The sequence below is a fragment of the Netta rufina genome, assembly GCF_964035555.1.
Source record: "Netta rufina genome assembly, chromosome: 1".
NCBI lineage: Eukaryota > Metazoa > Chordata > Aves > Anseriformes > Anatidae > Netta > Netta rufina.
In genome coordinates, this window is record NC_140123.1 from 61,193,429 (window position 1) to 61,218,160 (window position 24,732).

The 24,732-nt window shown below is 48.0% G+C and overlaps 1 protein-coding gene across 3 annotated transcripts in view; it reads right to left on the reverse strand.

Moving 5' to 3' along the window:
• The window catches only part of ARHGEF7 (Rho guanine nucleotide exchange factor 7), a gene marked incomplete at its 5' end in the record, with an annotated part of 110,040 nt that overhangs the window by 83,167 nt on the left and 2,141 nt on the right, over positions 1-24,732 (reverse strand). The window contains 3 exons of one of the 3 annotated variants that reach the window (XM_084302980.1): positions 13,600-13,644; positions 14,921-15,007; positions 15,121-15,183. In XM_084302980.1, coding sequence (XP_084159106.1) covers positions 13,600-13,602 — 3 coding nt within the window. Of the gene's footprint in view, positions 1-13,599; positions 13,645-14,920; positions 15,008-15,120; positions 15,184-24,732 lie in introns of those variants that run through there. The other 2 variants (XM_084302981.1, XM_084302978.1) reach the window with 2 other exon arrangements.

Below are 24,732 nucleotides of genomic sequence, written 5' to 3' on the forward strand. Positions count from 1 at the left end.
TCAGCTACAGACTGTAAGTAGCTGGGTAGATTTAACAGAATCATGCTGTATTTTTGCCATTTCTCAGACCTTTTCTCCAAAGCACCTCTTACAGACCACTATCTCTCAGGGTTACAAGCTAAACAGACATTTACCTGTATTTGTACACTCATCCTTGGAGTACTGCATCGAGCTTTGGTGCCCCCAGCATGAGAAAAACGTGGACCTGTTAGAGCAGGTCCAGAGGAGGGCCATTAAGGTGATCAGGGGCTGGAGCACCTCTTCTACAAAGACAGGCTGAGGGAGCTGGGGCTGTTCAGCCTGGAGAAGAGAAGGCTCCAGGGAGACCTCAATGTGGCCTTTCAATACTTAAAGGGGTCTTGTAAAAAAGATGTAGAAAGACTCTTCACTAGATACTAGGTAGATAATGGTACGACAGTGGGGAATGGTCTTAAACTAGAAGAGGGCAGACTTTTATTAGATACTGGGAAGAAGTTCTCCACTCAGAGGGTGGTGAGGCCCTGGCACAGGCTGCCCAGAGAAGCTGTGGGTGCCCCATCCCTGGAGGTGTTCAAGGCCAGGCTGGATGGGGCTGTGGGCAGCCTGGGCTGGTGGGAGGTGTCCCTGCCCATGGCAGGGGTAGAACCGGGTGAGTTTTAAGGTTGCATCCAATGCAATCCATTTCATGATTCTGTGATCCTTAGCTCAGCAGTCAGATTATTCCTACGTTTTTAACCTCCAAAATCAAGATAGGGAAAAAAAAAAGTTTTCCATCACTACAGAAAACCCCTCTGTCAGACACTGCTCAAGCACCAATAGCTAGCCTTTACTTCCCAGAGTCTCAAAGCACCATAATGCCAAACTACCCACAATAAACCTGGCAGTATGTTTTCCCTACACCACTACAACTGCACCCCACCACCCAAAGGGGCAACCCTGACTCGGTGCCCTCCGCAGGTGCACTCCACACACCTCCCCGGGGCCAGATCTGGCCACTGGGCAGCCAGCTGCCGGAAGCTTTTCAGCTGTGGCCTTCCACATGAAACACCTTGCCCTGCAACCGTGCTGTCCGTCTGTCACAGGGGAAGTGGGACTGCTGGGATGAGCAGCCCACAGCTAACGAGCTGCACCTACCATTAAGAGAGGTGAACACAGCAGGGCCAGCATCACCAAATGCACGGCTTAAATGCCAGCATGCACTGAACTGCACCAGGCCAAAACTAACCAGCAACTGTGTCCAGGTTTAAAGAAAAAGAGACAAGTGAGAAGAATTCACAAGATATATTAACACATTTTGGGGGTCGTCCCCCCCCATTTAATCTTTGCTGTTTAAACAGCATGAAGACCAGGCTGAGCCTGGAAAAACACGCCATGGATTATTACCTTGCCCCATCTTTGCAGCTGGTGCTTTGCAGCTAGAGTCACACACTGGAAACAGAACCCAGCCTCAGAGGAGTTCATCACAAAACCAAGCAGGGTGCCCTGCGCAGGGCAAAAGCAGGCTTCACACCAAGCAACGCCCGAGGTGATGCCCTCCTGCTGCCCGTTTGTTAAAAGCAGGGGCAGTAACATCTAGACTGGCTACAAAAGAGGGAAAAGTTTTTCTGTGTCTAATCACACCCAGAAGCACAGCCTGTGACTCAAAGATATCCAAGAACTGCAATTTATCACCCATTTAAAGCCTACTGCAGCCAGTGCCTTACCCTGATCAAATAAAAGCAAAGGCTTCTCCCTTGTGCCCAAGTGGGCAAATAGCAGAAGCAGGCTGAATCCACAGAGCTGCCCCCTGGGAGCTCTTCGTGTGCTGCTGGATTGCTCCGGGAGCAGCAGGAGGCAACTGCAGCAATTTTTAATCCAGACTAGGATTGCAGCAATGCAACGGCAAAGAAAGCACTGGCAGCAAGACTTCAAATCCTTAGCAAATGCAGGAACTAAGGGGCTATGAATAAGCTGTTCAGTAGCACAGCTTCCACGTGCAGAGCCAGGTTTGTTCCGTGTGCCTGGCACAGCGATGCTAACGCTCACCTTCTGTGGAGGATCTCATTCACCTCTGCCTAAACCCAAATCTCACCCGAACAGTCCCTGGGTATCCTCCTCTTTCCCAATCTAAAGCAACAAACGTTTGCAAACTGACAGCTTTCCAAAATCACTGCTTCCTCTTGTATGAATGAGAAGTGGCACCAGATGCTGCAAGTAGGAAGAACTGAAGTTACAGGATAATTTATCGGAGCACAATACGCACTGCTAGGCTGAAGTCTTTCCAAAGGGATGTTCCAGAAGCAGAGAGCAAAGATGCAGCTCCAACAAACTGGAACTGCTTCAGAGACTTCAGCAACACTATCTCAAAAAGCTGTTGGCTCAAGTGTTATCTTCATGGAAGACAACACCAAGAAGTTGCCTTGCATGCAGAAGAACACAGTTAAGTTCTTTCAGAGGACAGAAATCCTTTTAGATATGTTGCAAGAAACAGAAAGCCAAGCTAACAACAACAAAAAAATCTAGGACCGTATTGGAGTTTTCCAACACATCCCAACTCGGAGTGAACAATCCCAAGTGAATACCCTGTTTAGTACCCTGAGTACCTTCTTGGAAGCAACACAGTGGGGTTTGGAAGGAAACATCCACCATTTAGACACATCTGACCCATCAAATAATGATGAAGACACACTTCTTATTCATTTTTAAGAACAGCCTGAAAATGCTTGCTTTGTACAGTAAGTTAGTCAAGCAGCCCTGGCTTTACACCAGCCTTTGCAAGGCTTCTGGAATAGCCTGCCTCATTTTGTACAACACTGGCATGCTGCCCAGTCCTGCACACCTGGTAAAATACTACACACACGGTACATTCTCCCTATCTTAGTGCCTTGCAGCAGAATTAATTCTAGAGCACCCAGAAAATAAATCCTGCTATGAAGACTGCTCTTAAAGCATCCGCAGTAGCTCCCGCGGTACCTTCTGGCAGCTCTAAAAGCAGCTTCCCGAGACACAGACACCCTCTAACCTGCACCTTCACCAGCTTTTAAAACTAAATTCCCACTTTTTAAAACTGAGTTCCTACAACACACTTCAAATGTCTGGATTGCACCTAAGTAATGCAAGTTCTGCTTCGTGACAACTCATCACCCTCAGGCTGGGATCGGCCACCAGTGCTTCCCAAGTGACTTAACCCCTAAAGGCCTGTGAAACACCCTAGTACCTTCTGGCACAAGGGTGTCTCCCTTGCAGTGCCGTTCTGCTGCCCAAGGCGTTCTGCCCAACCCTTTTCCAGCTCTGACTGCAGGAACCTGCAGCTGTGCTCACTGCAAGTTGCTTGAGCAAAGGGTTCTTCAGCTATGGAAGAGACCAGCTCACTGACTCCAAAGGCAGGCTGCATCTGCTTGCATGGATCCCCTTGGAGAGGCTGTTTTAAAAAAGCCAGGAAGGCAAGGGAGAAGGGTTTCATGCTGTGAGGGGAATGTCACTTCGTTAACTTGCAGGAACGGCACCTGAGGCAGCTTCTTCAAGACTACAGAGCCTCCATATTCTACTGAGGCAGAAGAAGTGTAGAAAGATGAAAAAGGACCTTAATACTAAGATCAGGATCATTTCAAACTAACCTCAGCGTACCTCACCTCAAGCACCACCAGTTTCCTGAAGGCAGGCACTGCCATGAAGGTGCCATTATTTCTCTCGGGTAGTTTTATCCGGAGAAACTGCGAGAACACCCCCGTAAGGAGACCTGCATTAACCGCTACCAAGAACAAACCCGAACTTCAAAGCCATCACAGATGGCAATGAGGTGAACATCAATCCTGCTTCAGGACTCTCAGTGGTGAAGCAAAACCACCAATGCCCCATTTCAGGCGCAGAGCACGGCAGTACAACATCACTCCAACAGCTCCAGTCCCTCCAAAAGACACCCAGAGATGCCAGGCAGGCTTTACAGCAGATCAGCAGGCCATCCACAACCAGAGTATTTCTGTTACTTCACTGCAGTATGTATTTCGCTTACTTTAACAAAAGTTTATGGCTGATTTGGGTCGATTTTGTCCTGCTGAAGCACTGCATTAACGACTGACGATGATACCACAGCTCCTCTGAAGGCCAACTTACGACCCCTGCACAGATGCTCCATCTTCAGGTGATGTGCACTACACAGGGGTGTGAAATCTTGTCATTAGTACACGTGTGGCATCAAGGCTGGCAGCCCCATCAATGCTTTACAGTAATAATTTTTTATTTTTTTACTTTCTCTTGAGCTTTCTCAAAGCTCAAACGTTTGTGAGCTATTTCATGAAGTGCACTTGCCTTGTGCTTTACCTGATTAGCAGAGCTCTGTGCAGACCTTCCCCATTCTGCCCTCACCAGAAATGAGAACAAGAAAACGATGCTCGTCAGAATTCACCCTGGGGGAATGCAAACTCTGAAACACTTCAGCTCCCCTTGCTTTGGATCTGTCCTGTCAAAGTTTCTCTCAAAAATGTACCAGAAACTGTCCCCTTAAAAGGGAAAAAACACCCAATTTTAATCAGCTTAAGACCTTTCATTTTTCTTCTTCTCTTTAAACCAACCTATCTGCATGCCAAGGAAAGACTGAATTTGTCAGATTCCCAGAGGACTCCACCTGCAGAGGACAGAGCAGAGCATTTCCCAAAGTCCCTAAATGTTCAGATGCTAACACCAAAAGAGGGAGCCCCTACGAGAAGGTGACAGTCCAACTCCATCACCAGGACACACCAGCTGGATGCAGAACTGAGGAGCCAGGGAATGGAAGAATGACAAAGCCATGACTGTGTCTCGTCTCATTTTAGGAAACTGATTTTCAGATGTCTGCTGTCTCCCTCTCTGTCCCCAGAGGGATGAACATCCCACGCACCACAGGTCACCCTCTGGAAGGGTTTCTTTTGTTGCCTGTAAAAGGCAGGCTCTGTCTGGGTTCAGGAATAGAGTCAGACTTGTTTTTTTCCACCTAGAAGCGATCTGCATATCCACTGTGCAACTGAACATTTCCCTCGAGGTCTCTGTCCCCATTCAGAACCGAGGACAAGGCAGGTCAAAGGATGGATCAGGAAGCCTTAAAATGCCCTGACTGGCAAACTCATTTCCCACAGCCCATCCCTGCCATCCAGGATGCCTTCCTAAAACACTTAATGTCTGTGAGGATTCAGCACTACGGGTGTGTGTTGCAAAGCATCCATGCTATGATTTTGCCTGCAAACTACGACTCCAGCTGTATCCAGCACCAGGCTGAGGCCACCTCCTGCAGCCAACACAGGGAAGAGCACCCGACAGCTCGCCAGCCAAAACCAGGACAGGTTCCTACAGAAAACCAAGCAGTGGCACGCTATCACAGCACACACACACAGTGGAGCCAATAAAGTTGTTACGCCGAAACCAAAAAGCTCTCTTCAGTCTTTTCAAAGCCTTAGTAGCATTCACAGCTACAATAATTTGAGGGCAGTCTGGCACAAGTTACTTTATGGTCCTGAAATGTTTTTAAAAACCAGTCTGTGTCACTGTAAGTTACAGTGCTCTTTCTCACTCCTGCCTCAGATGGTGCTTTCCCAAGATCTGAGGGTTTTGGACTGCTCTAAGGGAACACCTACATTTTCTTCTTGCTGACAGCAGCTATAAATAAAATTACAATCACTCACTTAATTGAGAGTGACATACTGACGTCTGAAAGCAGGGTACTTCTCCCAGCAAGCAGCATTACCAAGAATTAAAAGATAAGCCATCTTCACAAGCAAGCACAGGCAGGAAAGAAGTCAGCAAGCTGACAGGCCTCTTCCAAACTGCAGAGCCCTCTAAGCCAAGTAATTAACTCAGGCCATAAATAACACCCAGATGTGGTCAATTTAACTATCAGCAGTTTACAATATCAAAGCCAGCTAATTACAACAACTTATCGTAACAATGAAGGATTGCTCGCTCGGTTCCTCTGCCAAGTCCCACGAAGGCTTCGGCTGTGTTTGTACACCCGAGCTACCTTCCGCGAGACGTCCGTGTGACACGGGAACCAGCCTGAGGAAAAACGGGGGGGGTATTACCCCATCTCTGCACACTCAAAATGCTTTAACACACACAAGGAACCTGAAGAAGTGACAGCAAACAAACTGCACGGCGATTTCTGCTTTTACACCGCACACGGTCATCAGTTCAGGGAGCACTTCCACTCCGTGCAGCTACTAAGCACACAGAACCTGCAAGAAAAATATGTTTCAATGCATTTTGCGTGGAGACCCAGTTAGTTTAACAGAGGTAGGAGCATTTGTGGCTGCTGGTTTAAATAAAACTGCTCCTAGGCACTGACTGCCAACAGGCTTTCAGCATTAGGGGCTGTCTTTTTCCCTAAACCTCATTCTTATTCATCACTTGAGCAAACAAGCAAGAGTGTCGGGGGGTAGGGGGTTGATCAATTCCCCCTCAAATCAACCTCAACGAGAGGTTGCACTACCTGTATGTGGAGGTGGCCTCCCTGCTGCTCACCCACTGCCCCTACAAACACTGGTGCTGGCACCCAGCGAGGAGAAAATAGCCTCATGGCTAAATAGTCCTGATGGGAGAAAATAGCCTCAGTCACCAGAGACCGGCAGGGAAGCAGCAAACCCTTAACAGCCACCGTGGCAGCTTGTGTAGAAATACAGCAAGGGGTGCTCCTGCTCAGAACTCATTAGAAATGCACACAAAACAGGCTAAACACAATGAAACGCAGTAAGAATAATGCTCGGGCAGTGGCTGCTTGCAGCCAGAGTTACAGGGAAAGCCAGACACCGAGCTGGTGGAAGCCTCCCACCTGGCCCTGCCTCCCTTACAGGATTACCAAAACTGATTGCTTTCGTTTGAAGGTTAGAGCAGGATTTCAGACCCCATCCAGACAACTGCTGAAGCACACAGCCTTAACAACACGGCCCTAATTCCTCCTCTACTTTTTTTTCTTTTTTCCCCTCCAATCGAACCACGCTCGCTACCCCAGCAGCGTGGGCTTGGGGGAAGCAGGACTGTGCACTGCGGGCAGTGTGGTTGTTTCCTCTTTTAGGGGGTGGGAGGGAATGGGCTGGATTCCTGTGCTGGAGCAGGGAACAAACCCATTTGTTTCCTAACTGGGACCCAAAAGCGACTCTAGTTAATTGTTTCTGAATGTTACGCACAAAGGAAGCCAAAAAATTAAGGGGTTTTTCTCGGGTGGTGGTTCCCCCCTCGACTTCAGCGACAGCTTATGGGGAAAGAAGGCTCAGCCAGATGTTTCACCTGCTGGATATAAGCCTTCATCTTTAGCCCAGCCCGTCAGGAAACACAGCTCACTCTGAAAACACCTGGCCCTGTTTTCCAGATGCAAAGTCTGTCAGTGGGGTGAAAAAACCTTAGGAAACTATCTAGAGCACCCCTAAAAAAGGATTTTCCCCTTTTCTTTTTTAATCCACCAGCACTCAGAGTCTGTATTAATGCTTGGCCCACAAGATGGCACTGACAGAAAGAAGTCTCTCTCTCTTCTCCCCTCTCCCAGAGCAGGCTGCAGCACCGGCCCTGGGTGGATTCAGAGAAGAGACTGCCACCTGCTGAAACACCCCATCACCCTCCCACAAACCTGGCCTTCCCTCTGGACCTGCTGTCAGGACACCACTTGCTCCATCCGAGAGGACTGAGGCAGCACGGCTGAAGACACCTCATTTTCAGTAACAGCAGTCTGAGGTTACCACCACTATTGGTAAATTCTCTGCTATCGAGAATTTTTCAGTATTTCCCGGAAGATGCAAAGACCTGGAAAAAGCTGGCAACATAAAAAAATGGCACATTTCCCACGTTGGGCGGGCTCACTGTTCCAGCTCTCAGTAGCACTGACATCTGATGAAACACCTCCATCCAGGTAGCTGCAGCAGAACAGAGAGTTCAAGCTGGGACACGCAGGAGTTAGAGAGTTATCCTGGTGTTCAGCTGAACTCAGTAAGATCAGATTAATTCCCCCCAAGGAAACGCAAAAATCACCATATTCTAAATAGGTCTTCTCCTTTAAATTAGAGGAAGTGAGCGAGGTGCTTTTCTCCTCTCAGCAAGACAATAATGCAAAAATCAGGCTTGCAAAGCCTCGTCTCCAGAGCAGACTGCACAGCACCTTTCCCACACATACCAAGAGATCTGCATGCAAGCAGAAGTCAGGAGTAGTTGCTAAGCTGAAAGCGTTTAAGAAATCACAGCAAATCACAGACCATCTAAATTAGATATTGCATCATATCCACACAGCATCAACCTAGAACACCTCCTAAGTCAGAAATAAAAATCAAAAGAGGATTCTGCTGAAATCAGTAAACAAAAGCTAAAGCCACGGCCTGTTTCTGTGGACTCTCTTCTGGATAGTTCTCACCTCAGGTCGTCTTCAAAGCCACTGTTCTGCCAGAGCTGTTCTTCAGTCTAGGGGAAGCTGAGTGGAAGCCTCATGGCGGCCTGCAGCTCCCTCATGAGGGGAGCGGAGGGGCAGGCGCTGAGCTCTGCTCTCTGGGGACAGCGACAGGACCCGAGGGGACGGCATGGAGCTGGGACAGGGGAGGGTCAGGCTGGGGGTTAGGGAAAGGGTCTGCACCCAGAGGGCGGTCAGGCACTGGGACAGGCTGCCCAGGGCAGTGGGCACAGCACCGAGCCTGACGGAGTTCAAGGAGCCTTTGGACAAAGCTCTCAGACACAGGGTCTGATTTTTGGGTGGTCCTGTGTGGAGCCTCCATTTGGTTTACCTCCATGGTTTACCTCCATTTCTGCTTACAGGACACCCATCAGTTACATTTCTTACAAGTCCTGAGAAATACGTGAGGAAGGTGGCAAGGCCTCTGGAGCACAACTTCACAAGTCACCTGTAAAAGCCACAACAGCAACCAGCACGACCACAGCCATTCCCTGGAAAGGGGCAGGGAAAGAATAAGAGGCAGCGAGGCTCTGACACGTGCACAGAGCTGCCCCCCGGAGCACGCTTCACAGCCCGGCACTCACCTCGCAGCAGCTGCTCAGGGCCAGGCAGAGAAGTTCAGAAAGCGAGCAGAGCCCTTCCCCGCCGAGCTTCCCAGCAGAGAGCTGGAGGGCAGGGGAGGCGAAGGAAAGCAGACAGCCCGAACCCCTCTGACAAGGCAGGAGAAGAGCATGAGGCAGCAAGCAACCTTTGCGTTCTCTTTTCTTTCTCCGCAGGGTCTCTGAAGCTCTGCCCAAAGCCTCCTCCCCTCCAGCTCTCTGGTTTCCCTGGATTTCCTAGCTCCCACACTTCCCCTCACATGATCAGCTCCTCTTCTACCAAAAAAGCACGGCCACCCTTCAGTGAAAGCCGTGGGCTATATTTGAGCGTACGACTGCAGCGCTGAGATCTGCTGCGCGCTCTGCAGTAACAGCACAACACGCTTTTTTTCCTTTTAATTGCAGGACGAGGCTTTATTCAGACCTCAGGACTAAAACCAGCCCCACAAACGAAGCGGTTGCACTGAGGCCTCTCCCAAAGCACAGGGCAATTCACCCGGGCAGTGGCACAGCGTGCCCTCAGCAGATATATCCCAGGCGAGAGGCAGAGCAGAGAAGAGCAGCACATCTCTGCAGCTCTCTCTGTGTGCACTGAAGCGTCCTGGAGCGGGTCTGCCCTGCCACACACCCCTCACATGTGGCCCACGCAGTGAGGGTGGATAGATCGACGTCTGCAGCAGGCTCACATTCGTGCTCCAGGGGTTGTGTCAGCATGCAGTGCACAATAATTTGCAGGTATACAAACATTTAAGGTCTAGCTCAAAACTTCTGAACAGATTTTTACTCAAGGAACATTCAATACAGACCCTAAGTAGCCAAAAAAAATGCTAGTACATTCCCCAACCATTTTTGTGACAGTACTCCGTAGGGAGGCACACACCCGTCATTCACTTTTGTAATTTTTGTGAGAGCTTGGTTTTTTTTTCCCCCACTTTTCAAAATGTCAATGTTTAAATCGGTATCAGGTGCTTCTGAACATGTACTTCAAAGAAAATCATTCCTCCTATTTAATAAAAACCACTGAAATCAGTGGTTTGCCAGCCATAGTACAACATAACACTGAGTGCTGCAACAGCTCAGGCAGAACCCCAAAAAAAATTGCCCTGGGAAGAGCAGGAAGGTTAAAGGGAGCAGGGTGAGAACCTGAAATGCTGTCGGGCACACTCACGTGTGAGGCTGTGTCTTACACGCTAAAGCTGTGCCAGCTTCTGGCACTACCAATCCTCCCTGCCCCACACCGTGTGGCTCTGCCTCTGCGTCACCTCACCACGCACAGCGCCATGCGAACAGCACACAGATTTGGTTTGACCTTAAAAAAAAAAAAAAAGTATTCTTAATAAAAAAAAAAAAAAGGATTTCCCCAGCATATTATTGTAGGACACCTCGAACAAAGTAATATTCAAAGCCTTCTCCTCAATGGGAACACAAAGAATTGGTGAACCTGTGAATCGCCGCTCCAGGCATCCTCTGTGCACAAGAATCCTTCGGATCACACAGGAGCTACTCTGTAAAAATGTGTGTAAACAGCCACGTAACAGCACCCTCCTCTTCAAAAGGATCTTCAAAAGGATCCAAGATGTGCCAACAGGACTCCAGTAACACAAGTCAGGCTGTACTTGACTTATTTATGATGAGAAAAACAGACCAAGGAAATCAAGAAGGAACTGCATGAAACAGTCATTTGCAGAACTGTAATACCAGTACAGGAGGAAAAGGACAGAAATCAGGAAGGGGGGAAGGCAGTGGACACATCTTGAACAAAAGAAGTGTAAATTCTTTGTATAATCCCTCTCTTACCAAAAATCTAGCCAAGATCTCAGTCTCCAAATAAAAGCTTTCCAGTGTTTAACTGGAAGTAAATAGCAGTAACTTTAAAACATCAAAATGCTGGAAAATATTTACGACAAAGCAGCAGAAAGGCGTTCAGCTAAGACATCTGGTAGCACACCTCCCGTGCTAGAAAGACCTTCTTTCTACTGGAATAAAACCAAGGAGCAGAGCTAAAGAAAATATTTCTCTGACAAGGCAAGATGAGAGTCTGAACAAGTGCCAGAAGGGTAGGTGTGTGATTGAATTTCTATAATATCATTGTAATACTGGCCTGAAGCTCTTCTGCACGAGAACCCTCACCACTCCTGATTCACTGGCAGACGTCAGCTAAGCCCATTCATGTTAGCAGCTTAGTTCAACCTAAATCTTTGTTCAATCTGCACCTTGTACAAATGGATCTCCAAACGCCAACGTGCACAGTACCTTCCCACAGCCACACAGGACTGCAGCTGTAACAAGCTACAGAAATGCATAAGGCTCGGGGAGAAAAGTAACATCGCCTAACAGATGAGCTGCCATGGCTGGGTGGGAAGAGAAAGACAGGCAAACCTGCTCCCAAATGATCACCTGGTCTAGCAGAACATTGGCAGCCCTCACGAACTTCTCCCCAGGGCCACAGCTGCGTTTCGGGCACATTTGTATATCTTGATAGAATTCATAACCCTTGAGACTTCATTTCCCACATTTGCATGTGGTGTTCTGAACCTTAAGGGTAAATCCTTCAAGATTTACAAGAGACCAGGCTTGCTTTGTTTCTCCTTTAATAGATTTACTAGAGAAATAAAATCCCGATTTTGGCCTTGCTGTCTCTGTAGTAAGGTGACCAACCTGAATGACAGAGGCACAGGTATGGAGAAGACTCGACTCCTTGGCTCACCTATCTTTCTCCATGAGCCAGTTGCCATCTTTCCCATCAGCATAACAAATACAAAATATTTTGGAGCTCACGCCACACTTGCAGTTAAGCAGGCAATAATCATTTTCCTTCCATGAAAGCCAGCAGAAACATGTTGCAAGATGGGACTCGGGAAATTTGAGGAAGTAGGACTTGGTGGTGTTCACAGGATACATCAGCAGTTCGCTCCTTTAAACAAGGGACAGCAACGTGTAGCTTTGTTCTTCTATTAACCTACGCTTAACTGTTCCCCAAACAAACCTCTCTGCTGCTGAACTAGACAAAGATTTCTGTAACAGCCTGTTTTTGGCCCCACAAGCTGTTAAGCAGCTCTGATCAAAGAAAGAGGAAAGTACATCTATCCAGGAAGCTGAGGCTCCTTTGAAAAAGGAACAAACCCAGAGTAATGACACAGGTACAAGACAATCATTACAGAGAGACATATTAGGGCTCCAACAGGAACAAATGCTCTGTGACCGTCACCTTGTCATTTCTGTCTCCTGCCAGACTTCTGTGGAAGATGCTGCGTGTCTGCAGCGAGTCCCACACCAATTACATGGATCTACTGATATTCCTCCAGAGCAGAGTCCACCACGCACAACCATCATGCTGCAAGCCTTTTCCCCGAACCCATTTAGCCAAGCAGAGCTTTCTTCCTTTAAAGGCAACATAGCTAAGTGTTTTTTTCACCCAAAGATAAAACTGTGTGGGAAAACGACCCTTAAAACAGGGCTGGGAAGAGCAGCATATAGCTACTGTACCTCCCGGAGGAAGCCGCGCAGTAAGTTGTGAACTTGCAACGCGGGCAGCTGCTCCACAGTCTGTTCCCTCGACGTAGACATTTGTCGTATGCAACCGAGCTTCGAAGCTTTAAACTGCTCCACACTCCAATTATTCTAAGCAAACATTAACAGTTTCCAGAAGGGGAAAAAAAAAAAAAAAAAAAGCAATATGGAGTTCCATATTCAGGCCCTAGCTGAGATCTCGGGAACATTTTTTCACGAACAGGTCTCAGTTTTTAATGCATACATGAGAAATCTTTATTTTAAAGAAGTATTAAAAGACAATACTTACAGAACAATCTTCTGAATATTTATTGAAACTATTTCTGCCTTACCAACACAGATTTCAACTTACAAATTATTACTGCAAACTCCAGAGTAAGCATTCATTTTGCTCTGGAACACTTAAACATCAAGTACTGCAGGGGCAAAAAGGAGCCATTGGTTCCCTTTGAGGAACAGGGGTCCTCATTAGCATCTGAGCTATCCTTTCTGGATATGCAATTTAACTGCTCAGACTTACTGAGGAGAGGAAGAAGATGGTAACTTTCAGACACCTGAACATTCCCAGGCCATGAACATTTCTCACCTCTGTTCCTTATCTTTATGGTAGGAAGGCAGCAGCCATCACATCCTCCATAAATGGACATAATATAGGAAAACGTTCAAAAAAAAAAAAAAAAAAAACAGCTACTGCAGCACAGCCCTCTATCTACCACAGCCATTCATCAAGTTCTCAAATGTGCCATAACAGAGGCTCCAAAGGCAGAGCCACACAGACTAAGAAGCAAGGATCTCTGACAGCTTCATCAAGTTACAGTTCTACTACACCTGTGACTACTTCAGATCTAGGAACTAGAAGTGCTTGTGCAAGGCTGACCCTTGGCTAAGCAACCCAGTGCTGTCTTTGTACCACACTCCAAAAACCCTACAGAAAATCACCCAACCTGGCCACATATAACTCGACACCAGTCTCAAGTAGAGCCATGCAAAGCTCCACAAGGAACACGTAGGAAAATCACATTCACAAGGTCGCATTTCCCAGCACCATTCCAGAGCTCCCTCTGATACCTGCACTGTTCACATGTCTCTTCTGTTTCAATGATCACAGCCACTGGTTTATCAATCATTTATACTCACCATTAACTCTTCAGTGGTGAATCTGCCCTCTGAGATAATCTGTCCCTGAAAAAAATCCCTGTCACAGTTTCCAGAGATGCTCTTCACTCAGTGCAAAAACCGAAGGCAACCTTCAAAGCAAGCAACCAGCCTCTTCTAAAGCCTGACCACCAGCAAGGCAGCGTTACAGACACTGCACGGAGAAGCTATGGCACCTCCCCAGTTCCCACAGCGAGCGAGGCAGAGATCCACGAGGGCTGACTCACACCTTGTTAAAGGAGGCAGGAAAAAGAGCCCAGGCTCAGCGGTCCTACCAGATACCCACTTGTTGAGTCTGGGCTGCCATTCCTCTCATCTTTGGCCACAGCTAGGGGGCTGGAGAAATTAATGAGAAAACAACAGGGAACAGCCAACCTGGGAGCACAACCAGAGTTCGTAAGGCTCGCACAGAAGGCTCCATACGCCCAGGCATTTGTGCCCCTTCCTGCCAGCCTCTCACCTCTCCTGGTAGCTTGGGAACGATTCCTGCTCCGACACGCTGAGCTGGAAGGCAGAAGAAAGGAGTTTCCGGCAATCTGGCTGAGAAGCCCCTGAGGCCACGTCAACAATTTGGTTATGCCCAAAAAATATTCAGGTTCTGAGAGGAAGACCAAAATTATCTTTTTTTTTTTTTAAAATCTTTTTTTTTTCACCTTCTCAGCACAAGAGCTGACAAAAGCTCACCGCGGCTACAAAAGACCGAGCTGCAACGCTGCCTGCTCCCAGCCTGGTACCACTGAAATGACTCCAAGCTTGGTGAGAGACCTGCCTGAGGGGATGAGCGAAGAGAGATGGATATCCGTGGTGGTTTTCTGCCACCTTTGGCTCTCACGTTTGCAATACTGCATTTATTTCTGAAGGGAGACTCGATGTGTCTCCCTCACCGCCCCACTCTGCTTCATACACATCCACTACTTGAACCTTAGATCGGCTCCCACACGTGAAAGCTCAAAATATGACTTCACACAGGTGTTAAAAATAAAAATTAAAATTAAAATTATAAAAAAACAGCAGCTGTGAGGCAAATCTGAAGGCTTAAGACAACACAAAGCTGGCTCCTGAAAAGCCAACCCTGGGGGGGGGGGTTTATTTGCCTCACATTTTATTTGCCCTCTCGATTTTAGAAGATATTTTTATTTTTTTAGGGGGCATCAAGCCTTATTTCACAAGGAACGGGATAGAATTAAAATAAAAAAGGCATGTTTCAGATCTTCCCCCGTGCCAGCAGCCGTTCCCCCCCCCCCCCCGGGGCGCCTCCATCTTGTGGCGGGGCGGCCCCGTCCCCCCGTCCCCCCGCACTCACCTCCAGGCGGAGGGCGGCAGCGCAGCCCCGCAGGAACTCGCGGATGTTGCTCAGGCACTCGGCCTCCGTGCGCGGCTCCGGGAACACCTGCAAGGCAAGAGGCGGCCGTGCTCAGCGCGGGGTCCTCCCCTCCATCCCTTTTACCATCCTTTTTTTTTTCTTTTTTTTTTTTTTTTAATCCCCCCCGGCTCGCCCCTCACCTCCCCTCCCCTCCGCGGGCGGCGGCGGCGGCGGCTGGGCAGGGCTCGACCCGGGAAGTAAACAGGGAGCGCAGGAAATGGCGGGCGGGGCAGGAGCCCGCCCCCACACGGGGCGGGATGAAGGGAAGGGAAAGGGGAAGGGGAAGGCTGTGGGCACGCTCGCTGCTTGTTAAAATTAGGGATTAAAAACCCAGCCCGCGGCCGGCTGGCTTCACCCGGCGTGGCTCCGGAGGTGGTGTGAGGAAACGCCGCGTCCCAGCCCACTGAAGGCGCCTGAGGAAGGGGAGAGCCCTGAGGGGACTCAGCCAGGAGGTGTCCCCTTCCAGGTGCCCACAGGAGCCAGACACACGCTGCACACACTCACCGCCACTCAAATGCTGTGTGTGTGTGTGTCTGTGTGTGTAAGCATCGTCTCACCCCCACAAAAAATAAATAAATCACCATTGAGTTCTTACGAAGCACTTTACCACTGAAAACACTGCTCAAACCATGAGGTAACCAGACCCGGAGCCCTGGACGCGTAGCTCTGCTTGAGCAGCAAAGCCAAGAGCAAAAGTGCACTTTAAGACATTGAAGGCAAAGGTGGCTCTGCCAGCCATCGCATCCTTTGCCTACACAGCACAGAATCAGAATCACAGAATTTCTAGGTTGGAAGAGACCTCAAGATCATCGAGTCCAACCTCTGACCCAACGCTAACAGTCCCCACTAAACCATATCCCTAAACTCTACATCTAAATGTCTTTTAAAGACTTTCAGGGATGGTGACTCCACCACTTCTCTGGGCAGCCTGTTCCAGTGCCTCACAACCCTCTCAGTAAAGAAGTTCTTCCTAAGATCCAACCTAAAACTCCCCTGGCGCAACTTTAGCCCATTCCCACTCGTCCTGTCACCAGGCATGTGGGAGAACAGGCCAACCCCCACCTCGCTACAGCCTCCTTTAAGGTATCTGTAAAGAGCAATAAGGTCGCTGGAAAGGAAGTTTTGTTACACGCACACGTGTGTCAAGGCAACACAAACTCACACATAATCCGTCGTCTCCAGATGATGGGCATCCAGAGTGCCTGAAACTTAGCACAAGGCTGCCTCCAAACACTGCATCAAGCCAGAACCAAGGTAGGGCCTTCCTGCAGAGCTAGTAGAGCATCACAGATATTTCTGACCCTGTGGTACCACAAGCACAACAGCATGACAGGCTGAACCTGGAACAAAGGTATGTAAAACACAAGTCGCTTTCACTTTCTAATCACAAAATTCAGATTAATTTTAAATGAATGCCTCTATTTCATCATACAAGGAATTGCTATCAATATCAACTGAATCACAGAATCGTCTGTGTTGGAAGAGACCTCAAGATCATCGAGTCCAACCTCTGACCTAACACTAACAAGTCCTCCACTAAACCATATCACTAAGTTCAACTTCTAAACGTCTTTTAAAGACCTCCAGGGATGGTGACTCCACCATTTCCCTGGGCAGCCCATTCCAATGCCTCACAACCCTCTCAGTAAAGAAGTTCTTCCTAATATCCAACCTAAAACACCCTTTATGCAACTTTAGCCCGTTCCCCCTCATCCTGTCACCAGGCACAGGAAGAAGTCTCCTTTTCTCAAGCAAGCACACACACACACCAAGCTCCTCCAATTGTTTGGTACTATGATATACTGCTGTGGGTTAGGAATAACCATAACCCTTTCATTATAAAAAACGTAAAGGGAGTGCCAAAGAAGTCTGACGTGAGTACAACAGCCTAAATGGGAATCACAGTAAGTTTGGAAAAGATACAAACAGAAACAGAACCCCCTCGGAAATATGATGAGCTTCATCCCCCTTGCATTGTTTTTGCCAGTTTTGTGTTTATTGTTTGCTACATGTTTTGATTGCTCCAATTAATTTACTTCTTAATTTTCTTAGGCAATCTCACACTTAGCTAATGATCCCAACACCCGCTGTTAGAAATGTTTCTGGAGAATTCTGTTAGTAACTCCTGGCTTATGCTTCTGGCATGCTCCTGCCTCATATTGCTGTCTAACATGGGACACACAGTAATTACAGAGTTGCAATCTGTAACTTTTTTCTTATACTGGTTGCAAAATATCTGGTTTTGATCTCCCTTTACAGGTCATACTGCCTCATCCCTTTTTTAGCACCCACTATTTCTTGGTTGCTTCTACCTCATCAAGGCCTCTTCATCCTTAAGCTTAAAATTACCCTTGATCTCCAAGCAAGAATAACATCTAACAAGAAATCACTTGAAATCTAGATTTCTCTTAAAAGAAACAAGCTTCTTGCTTCATAATGTAGTCAGGTGTCTCAACTTAACACTCCTTATTCCCAAAGTGCTGAATAAGTTAAGCACCAAATTCAGTAATGGCGAGAAACCCAGATATGTAAATGACTACCTCAGAAGAGACTGCACATACCTCATAGAAGATTTCACAGTACCAGGGAATAGGTCAAAAACAAAAAAGGATTAGGAAGGACACCTGATTTAGAGGGCAAAAACTTCTGATTAAAGAAACAATAAGAAAAAAAAAAAACATGCCAGATATGTCTGTGAAATCTCAGTCCAACCAGAACTCAAATGCATGTTTGCTGTTAAAAATCATCTTCCCTCAAAAAGAATAGAATAAGTTATCGTAAATCTTTTTAAAATAATTTGTTTTCTCTGTCAAAACAAGGGAGGGTAATGGACTTGAGCAGTACAGGAGGGTGACACAAGCAGGCTACATCTTCTCAGCTCCGTGGGTACAGTGGCATTTTTATCCAACGGGAGACAGAAGCATATGGGTAAAGAATCTAAAAATATCGCAGCATTTGTATCCTGCTGGAAATGTGAAGTGTTAATGATCCCATAAAAAGAAGCAAATCCATTAGGTTATTTATCTGGGAAACCTCAATGTGACTCCAGCAATCTTCTACCAAGAAGCACGATGACCCGAGCGGCACACACAGAACCTCTGAGCGAATCTCCAAGTTCAATTCTGTGGGCCAAGTCAGTGTTAAAATTACACCTGTGGTAGCAGACACTTGATCCCATTACAGGCAGCGACACAGGTAGCATTTATAGCCCACGGACTATTCACAACGCAGCATAAATGCAAGCAGAGCACAGGCAGGCAAGGATTAGTCTGCCCGAAAGAAACCAAACACGTTCAGAAAGCCAGAATAAATAAACCAAAACCAAAGAGGGTCATACTCCAACATTACTTAGCTTAACAGAAAGCCGATTGCATGTACGTAAAGGCAATGAAAAGAAGAGGTTGCATGCTTTCCTCGCCGGTGTTTGCTTCCTCCTCTTGCTGTCACAGCCCAGCGCTGTCAGTTCATTAGCAGGGGCTGTCATCTTGTTACAAGCCTATACCACCCGCAGTACAAAGAAGCCTCAGTGTCCAACTGGAACCTCTACGTGCTAGAGTAACACAAATAAAAAAGAATAACTGTAATTAGAAAAGACAGGACTTCCAGAGGGACCTGACAGATTCTTAATTAGGGACCGGGGCTCCACAGAGGAATCCAGCGCGATGAGCGGAGGTAATGCACAGAGCGGCAGCAACAGCCTCAACCACTTCGTGGTTCAGGGACAGGTTCTGATTAAGCCTTCATCCCTCGGGGAATAGTTCCAGAAATGATGGGTAGTTCAACAAGGACACGCATGCGAGGCACCGCAGCTGTCAAGAAGTGGACTACATTGTTCTCCATCTTCTCTGGAGGGTAAAAAATGTATGATACAAATAGATGGTGCCCAGCTAGAATTACCTCTGTTTTGATTCAGTTTAACTCTGCGATGTTAATCAACAACAACAAATGCATAAAGAAGGGCAAAGCAGAGACAGGAATTACTGGGAAAAGGAATGACAGGGGCTGTCTCAGGAAAAATGAAAAAGGCTACCTGTTGGACAACGAAAGTATGCCAAGAAAATAAGCAAGGAATGTATAACTATAAATGAGTTTAAAATGCAAAAATATATCCCTTCAATTGCAAAGAGTAAAATCTATAAATTAATAGCTGCTGATGTCTTCTACTTCCCTGTATGGAAAACTGGCTGTGCACTCGCATTCATCTGATGAGCAAAATGGGCCAACATAAGAGAGGTCTTTCAAACAAACTGGAGTGAAGGCAGTAGGAAGAGACTGATTTTTGGAACTGCTGTGTAGGAAACTTGCTGTCATTCAGTCATTTATCTAGCACGGCATACGATATGTACAACACAGTTTGGTACGAAGGGAGACTGTCCCAGTGAGAAGAAAGCAGAACCAGCAGCGAACAGAAGGGGTACCTGCCAACTAGCAGGTGTGTCCAGCAGACACTTGAAAATGTTCTGTGCCAGGAGCGTGGCTTCCTGAGTCCAGAGTTCAAAGACTCAGCCTCCAAGCAGGCACGCTAGGGGAAAAATTCCTGTAAAGAGGCAGTCCTGCACTTCAAAGAGCATTACAGAAGAATGAAATCATAAGGGGACGTGTTATGGACGAGGGCGCTGTCCTCTGTCACTACGTGCCGATCATTTTTCCTGTTCATTCTGCCCGTGGTCTTTTTTGCACCGTATCCGCCCAAGACACTGACCATAAGGGCCCATCCCTTGGGGCAGAGACACCAACAGCTTTCGGGTTCCTGCTCTGTCCCTCCTTCCCACAGCACCCATCCGCATCAGTCGGATCCAGCAGGAACAGTAAAGAAAGGAGCACGGAGCCACAGTCACAGCAGAAAAAAGAAAGTAGAAAGACACATTCTGGGCTGTAGGCACCTTGATGGAGCACCAGACCTCACATTGAGTTTGTTTCTGCTGTACAGTGGCTCTTTAGTACTGATTTTTCCGAATCTATAAAACTTGCTGCCCAGAAAGTTTTAATAATCAGCAGCACAGCAGCTGCTGTGTGCTACACACCTGCACTCTGGCACAGGGAAACCCGTGCTCTGAAAACCCAGCAGCAGACACAGTGTACAAAGTGAGAGCTGGATCCAACAGAAGACTCTCACAAGCCACATACTCCAGCAACCAGATTTTTAAATTCGCAGTGCTCACTCAGAAAACTTATCCACAGACCCAAGAAGGGAAGGTAGGTGCCTTAAAATACAACCTAAATGGCTTGTATGCTGAGAAGGACACCCAGACTGAAGTAAACCAAGAATCAAGCCACCTTTCAACCCAGCAATTCCAGTCCCACGTTTAGCCCCACTTTTTTGCCTTGCAACCTTATCCCACTGATCAGGAGCCTACCACCCTTCCTTGACCATCCCGTGGGCCATACCAGCTCACCAGCCACAGCTCCCTGCTCCCTCGATTTCCACCCCGTTAGAGCAGCTGGAGCAGGAGCACTTTGGTTGTCTGAAGACTTCTCTATCTCCAAGTTCTTTTTCTGCACGTGTTCAAAAATGCCCCTTTGTTGGAAACAGCCCTCAAAACACCAAGTTCAGCTAATGCTGGCAAGTCTGGGAAGGAAATTTACAGCCCTCTTAAAATGCCAACCACTTCTGTGGCTGCCTTGATAAACTGGTTCTCTGAGTCTTACACAACACCGAGAGCCACTTTTCTCTTTAAACTGCCTTGTGGAAATGATACCGTGAGACTGATACAGCTGTTTGAGATCATCCCTTCAGATCTGCACCTGTATTAAACAACGCTCAGGAAAACAGTATGTTCTCTGCCGTGGAAGTACTGGATTTTTGTTACCTTCCTTGGACCCTGGTCAAATTCCCATCAAAGTCTACAAACAGACTTCCATGGGACAGGTATTTGATCACTCCCTAAGATACAAACACAGTAAGTTAAGGGCATCGTGGTGTTCCAGATGCTACAGCTTTGTTTTCAGAAGTTTCCATTATATTTTTAGATTTCACACACACACAAAAAAAAGGCAAACAAACAAACAAATAAAAAAAACCCTGTAAGACAGCACAGAGAATGCCAAGCCTGTAAAACTTAGCAAATACAAGACTGAGAGTTGCATTTGCAACTGCAATTACAATCCACCTGCAGGCCCACCTTGTGAACTAGATCAGGCTGAGTCTGCTGACACGCATGCATGTGAGAATGCATAAATGCATAAAGCATCACACATCGGCACACAGGAGGTCTGGTTACAACTGCACAAGTAATATTTCCACCGTTTCCAAAAATTCCTAGTCCTACATCCCCCTGGCCACCATTTTTTTTTCCTTATTTTCTTGTCTATTTAAAAGAAAAGGTGGCAGCAGCTAGCAGGCAGCTGTCGCAGCCCCCTGTGACTTTACCAGCCCGCGGCTGCTGGGCTCCAGGAGCGACCCCTGACGATGCGGAGCATTCCCTGGAGCTGGAGTGGGCGAAGCACCGTGACGTGCTGCTCCAGCTGCCAGCAGCGTTGGGGCAGCAGCCGACGAAACCCAGCTGAAGGGGTAATTTGGGAGCTCTGTCAGCAGCGGAGGCCGGTAAGCAGGGGTGCTGCACCCCCTCCCACGGCCCCCTGCAGTGCCCCCGGTGCGGCAGGCAGCGCCGCTGTTCAGATGCAGCGTGCGCAAGGGCTGCAGGAGTCCAATCGCTCAGGGTTTGTTTACACTGGAAGAGCTCTGCTGCTAGCGGTGCTGGCATCGCTCCTCCGTGTGGATGTAACATATGCCAGAGAGGGAATTCCTCTGCCAGTCTAACCGTACCGCTTCCCCCAGTGACATCGACGCAGCCAACTAAAGCACCGCTCTGTCAGCACAGCTGCATCGGCTGGGGGCGTAGGACTTGACGGCTTTTTTCCCCCCTCTGCGTGTGTGAAAATACTCCACGGGCCTACAAAAACCCTACAGCGGAGACCCTGCCCCGGGCAAGCTGCCAGCATTTTCCTATGGTGCTTGCTGCAGAGCTGGAAAATGGAGACCCGAATGCTCCTGGACCCGAACAGCGTTTAGTGGGCCAAGAGGGGACTCTACCCACAAGGTCTGCAGGGAGGAACAGAGCTAGGGGAATTTTAAATAAATGTATACTTATATCTATAAAATGTGTAAACTTCACTGTAAGGCCAGACATGCAGTTTTTTCCAAGGTTTTTCCAAGTTACAGTCGTAGACATCGTCACCTGAACGATGCGCTGCACTCTGCCCCCTAGCATGCTGTATTAACCACAGGGAGAGCACTGACAGCACCCCAAAGCTCCTCCTCTTCCCCACAGAGATGTGGTGCTCGGAGGACGGTCTGGGTACCCAAGGGCTACAGTATCACCTCTTCTGTTGTCCGTATTACATGCAGACCTAGAAAGAACACATCTAGGGGCTGTAAAAAGGATGTTAAAGAGGGTGAGATCGGCAAAACTACACTCTCTCTGTATTTTTCTCACAAAAATGATTTCCTCACAAATACTTTCACAAATTTCCCCCTCTTCTCTGGGTCTGGCATTCCCTTATTTAACTCAGCCTAGATCTTTCAGCTGTACGAAGGTCTGATATTTGAAGGAGAAAGGGACACCAAATGCAGACACAGGTCCTCTGCTTCCTCAGCATACCGCGTTTCTCTGGACAACATCACAGCCACCACAGTTACACAGCCAGTGAATAAATGCAAAAAGCAGTAGCGCTCTCCATCAGCGACCCTCCTGTACTCCTGTGCTCACAAGGCAGCAGGAGCAACGTGGTGACTGACAGCGTGGTCAATGACAACTCCGTAATAAGACCAAACGATCCCACGAGGAAGCTCACAGTAGCACTTAAGAGAATGAGCCCTATTTAGGAAAAAGGCGTTTTAATGCTCTCACCTGGGCTAACCTTCCCCAAGAGCCAGGCTCACCCTCGCGGCTCCTCCGCCCCGCAGCAGCACCACCCGCACGCACAGCGGCCACACGGCGGCCTGCCCGCAGGCGCAGCTGCCCGGCGGGGATTATTCTTGCCAGAAGCACAAATAATCTCCTCGGGAGGCTCTGCCTGAGGACTGTTGCCCGGGGGAGAGAGCATATGCACGTTGAAATGCAGATTTAGCTTCTCATGTCCCTGGTCTAGCCCTAGGTTGACCTGCTGCGGCAGCACCGTCCCTGTGGTTTCAGTGAGGGCAGGCTTTTGGCCCGCGCGCTCCGCTGAGGCACCTGGCTGCAAAAGCACTGCTGGTTATTAATGGTCCTCCTAAGCACCTTCCCTTGCTTTGCAATGCCTGAAACACCACGGTCAGGTCCATCCTCCTCGCCAGGACAGAAATACTCGGCCCCGAGATGTCCATGTGAAACCAGAGCCGAGTGAGCCCTGCCTTCACCTGCTGCTTGCACCTGTCCTAAGGCTGACAAGATGGCCACCGCAGCCTGGGCCCTCCTTCTGGGGCCTCACGTAGAGCAATCCTTTCGCCTTGGGAGCCATTTCTTCCTAAATTAAAACCCAGAATGCCTCTTTCCACCAAAGACCTCAACCTCAAACCTCCCACCAATCCTGTCACGGTGCCAACAGATAACCAAACACCGACACCAGGCTCCCCACATGCCACAGATATCAGCCCCTGGACGCAGTGCTCGATGCTGGGCTGACCCCAAGAGCCAGACTCCTTCCCCTGAGGCATCTTCCCTGTTTTCTTCTTCAGGCGAATGGAGCTGTCCTCAAAGACACGCTTATCAGTCGAACAACCAGCCGAAAAAAATGAAAGTACAAACGAAACTTAATGGAGCGCGAAGTCTAATATGACAAGGAAAATTCCCGCCCCAGTTCTAATCTCTATTTACAATGTCAAAAGTGGGTCAAACGGGTCTGCAGTGGAGGGATTGGTTTGGAGAATGATCTCTGCAATGAAAAGCATCCACGCAGCGAGCAGTATCGCGCCGTGATACCTCCACGGCGATCCTCTCCCTGGCCCTCTGAGCCACTCAATTCTACAGCGCGGGGGCGAGAAGCTGTAACTCGAAACCCTGGCTTCATTCAAACATGATCTTAGTGCGACTCCTCAAGGACTTACAAGAGCCGAGACACCGCTGGATTTGGGCACAGGGTGCTGGGTTCGGTAACAGCTCTCCCTTTTCTCTCTTTCCCTTATCCTGTTCCCCAGGCACAGGTTGCTCAGCAGTACCATCACACCGCCCAACCCAGCCCTCCTGCTTTACCTCAGCACGTCCTCCCTTGAAACGCAAAGGAATCACAGGGATGTCCAAGAGCAGCCCCAAAGTGAGAGACACAATTCACAATAACATCACTTTCCAACGTGTTTTCATTCACAGATCCTGGAATCAGCTCAATTTAATATCTGTCTTCTGCTCTTCTCCAGGACAGATGACTGTCATGTAAGCAAACGTAGCCAAAGCTTCCTGACAAGAAGTTATTCTGTGCAAAGACGGCGCACAACTACAAAGCAGTCCAAAGGAAGAGCACGCTACCCAGCCTTCAAACCCACCAATTTGTTTTTATCGACTGAAGAAAAATCTGTTCTTTGACCTTCAAGTGCTTTATTCCTTTTATGGTCAAACAACCTTTTATTTATTAAAATTCTTCTACTAATTACTCGCAGGGTACCCAGACGCTTTAAAAGCACAAAATGCCAAAAAATGTACTATTACATTCCTACACATATCGAGTCCTCTTTCTAAACAATTTTGGGAAGAAAGAAATGAACTTAAAGCATTTTCTAGAAAACATCTTCAAGAAACTGATAAACATTCCTGCTTATTTTTAATTTGTATATTTTTTTA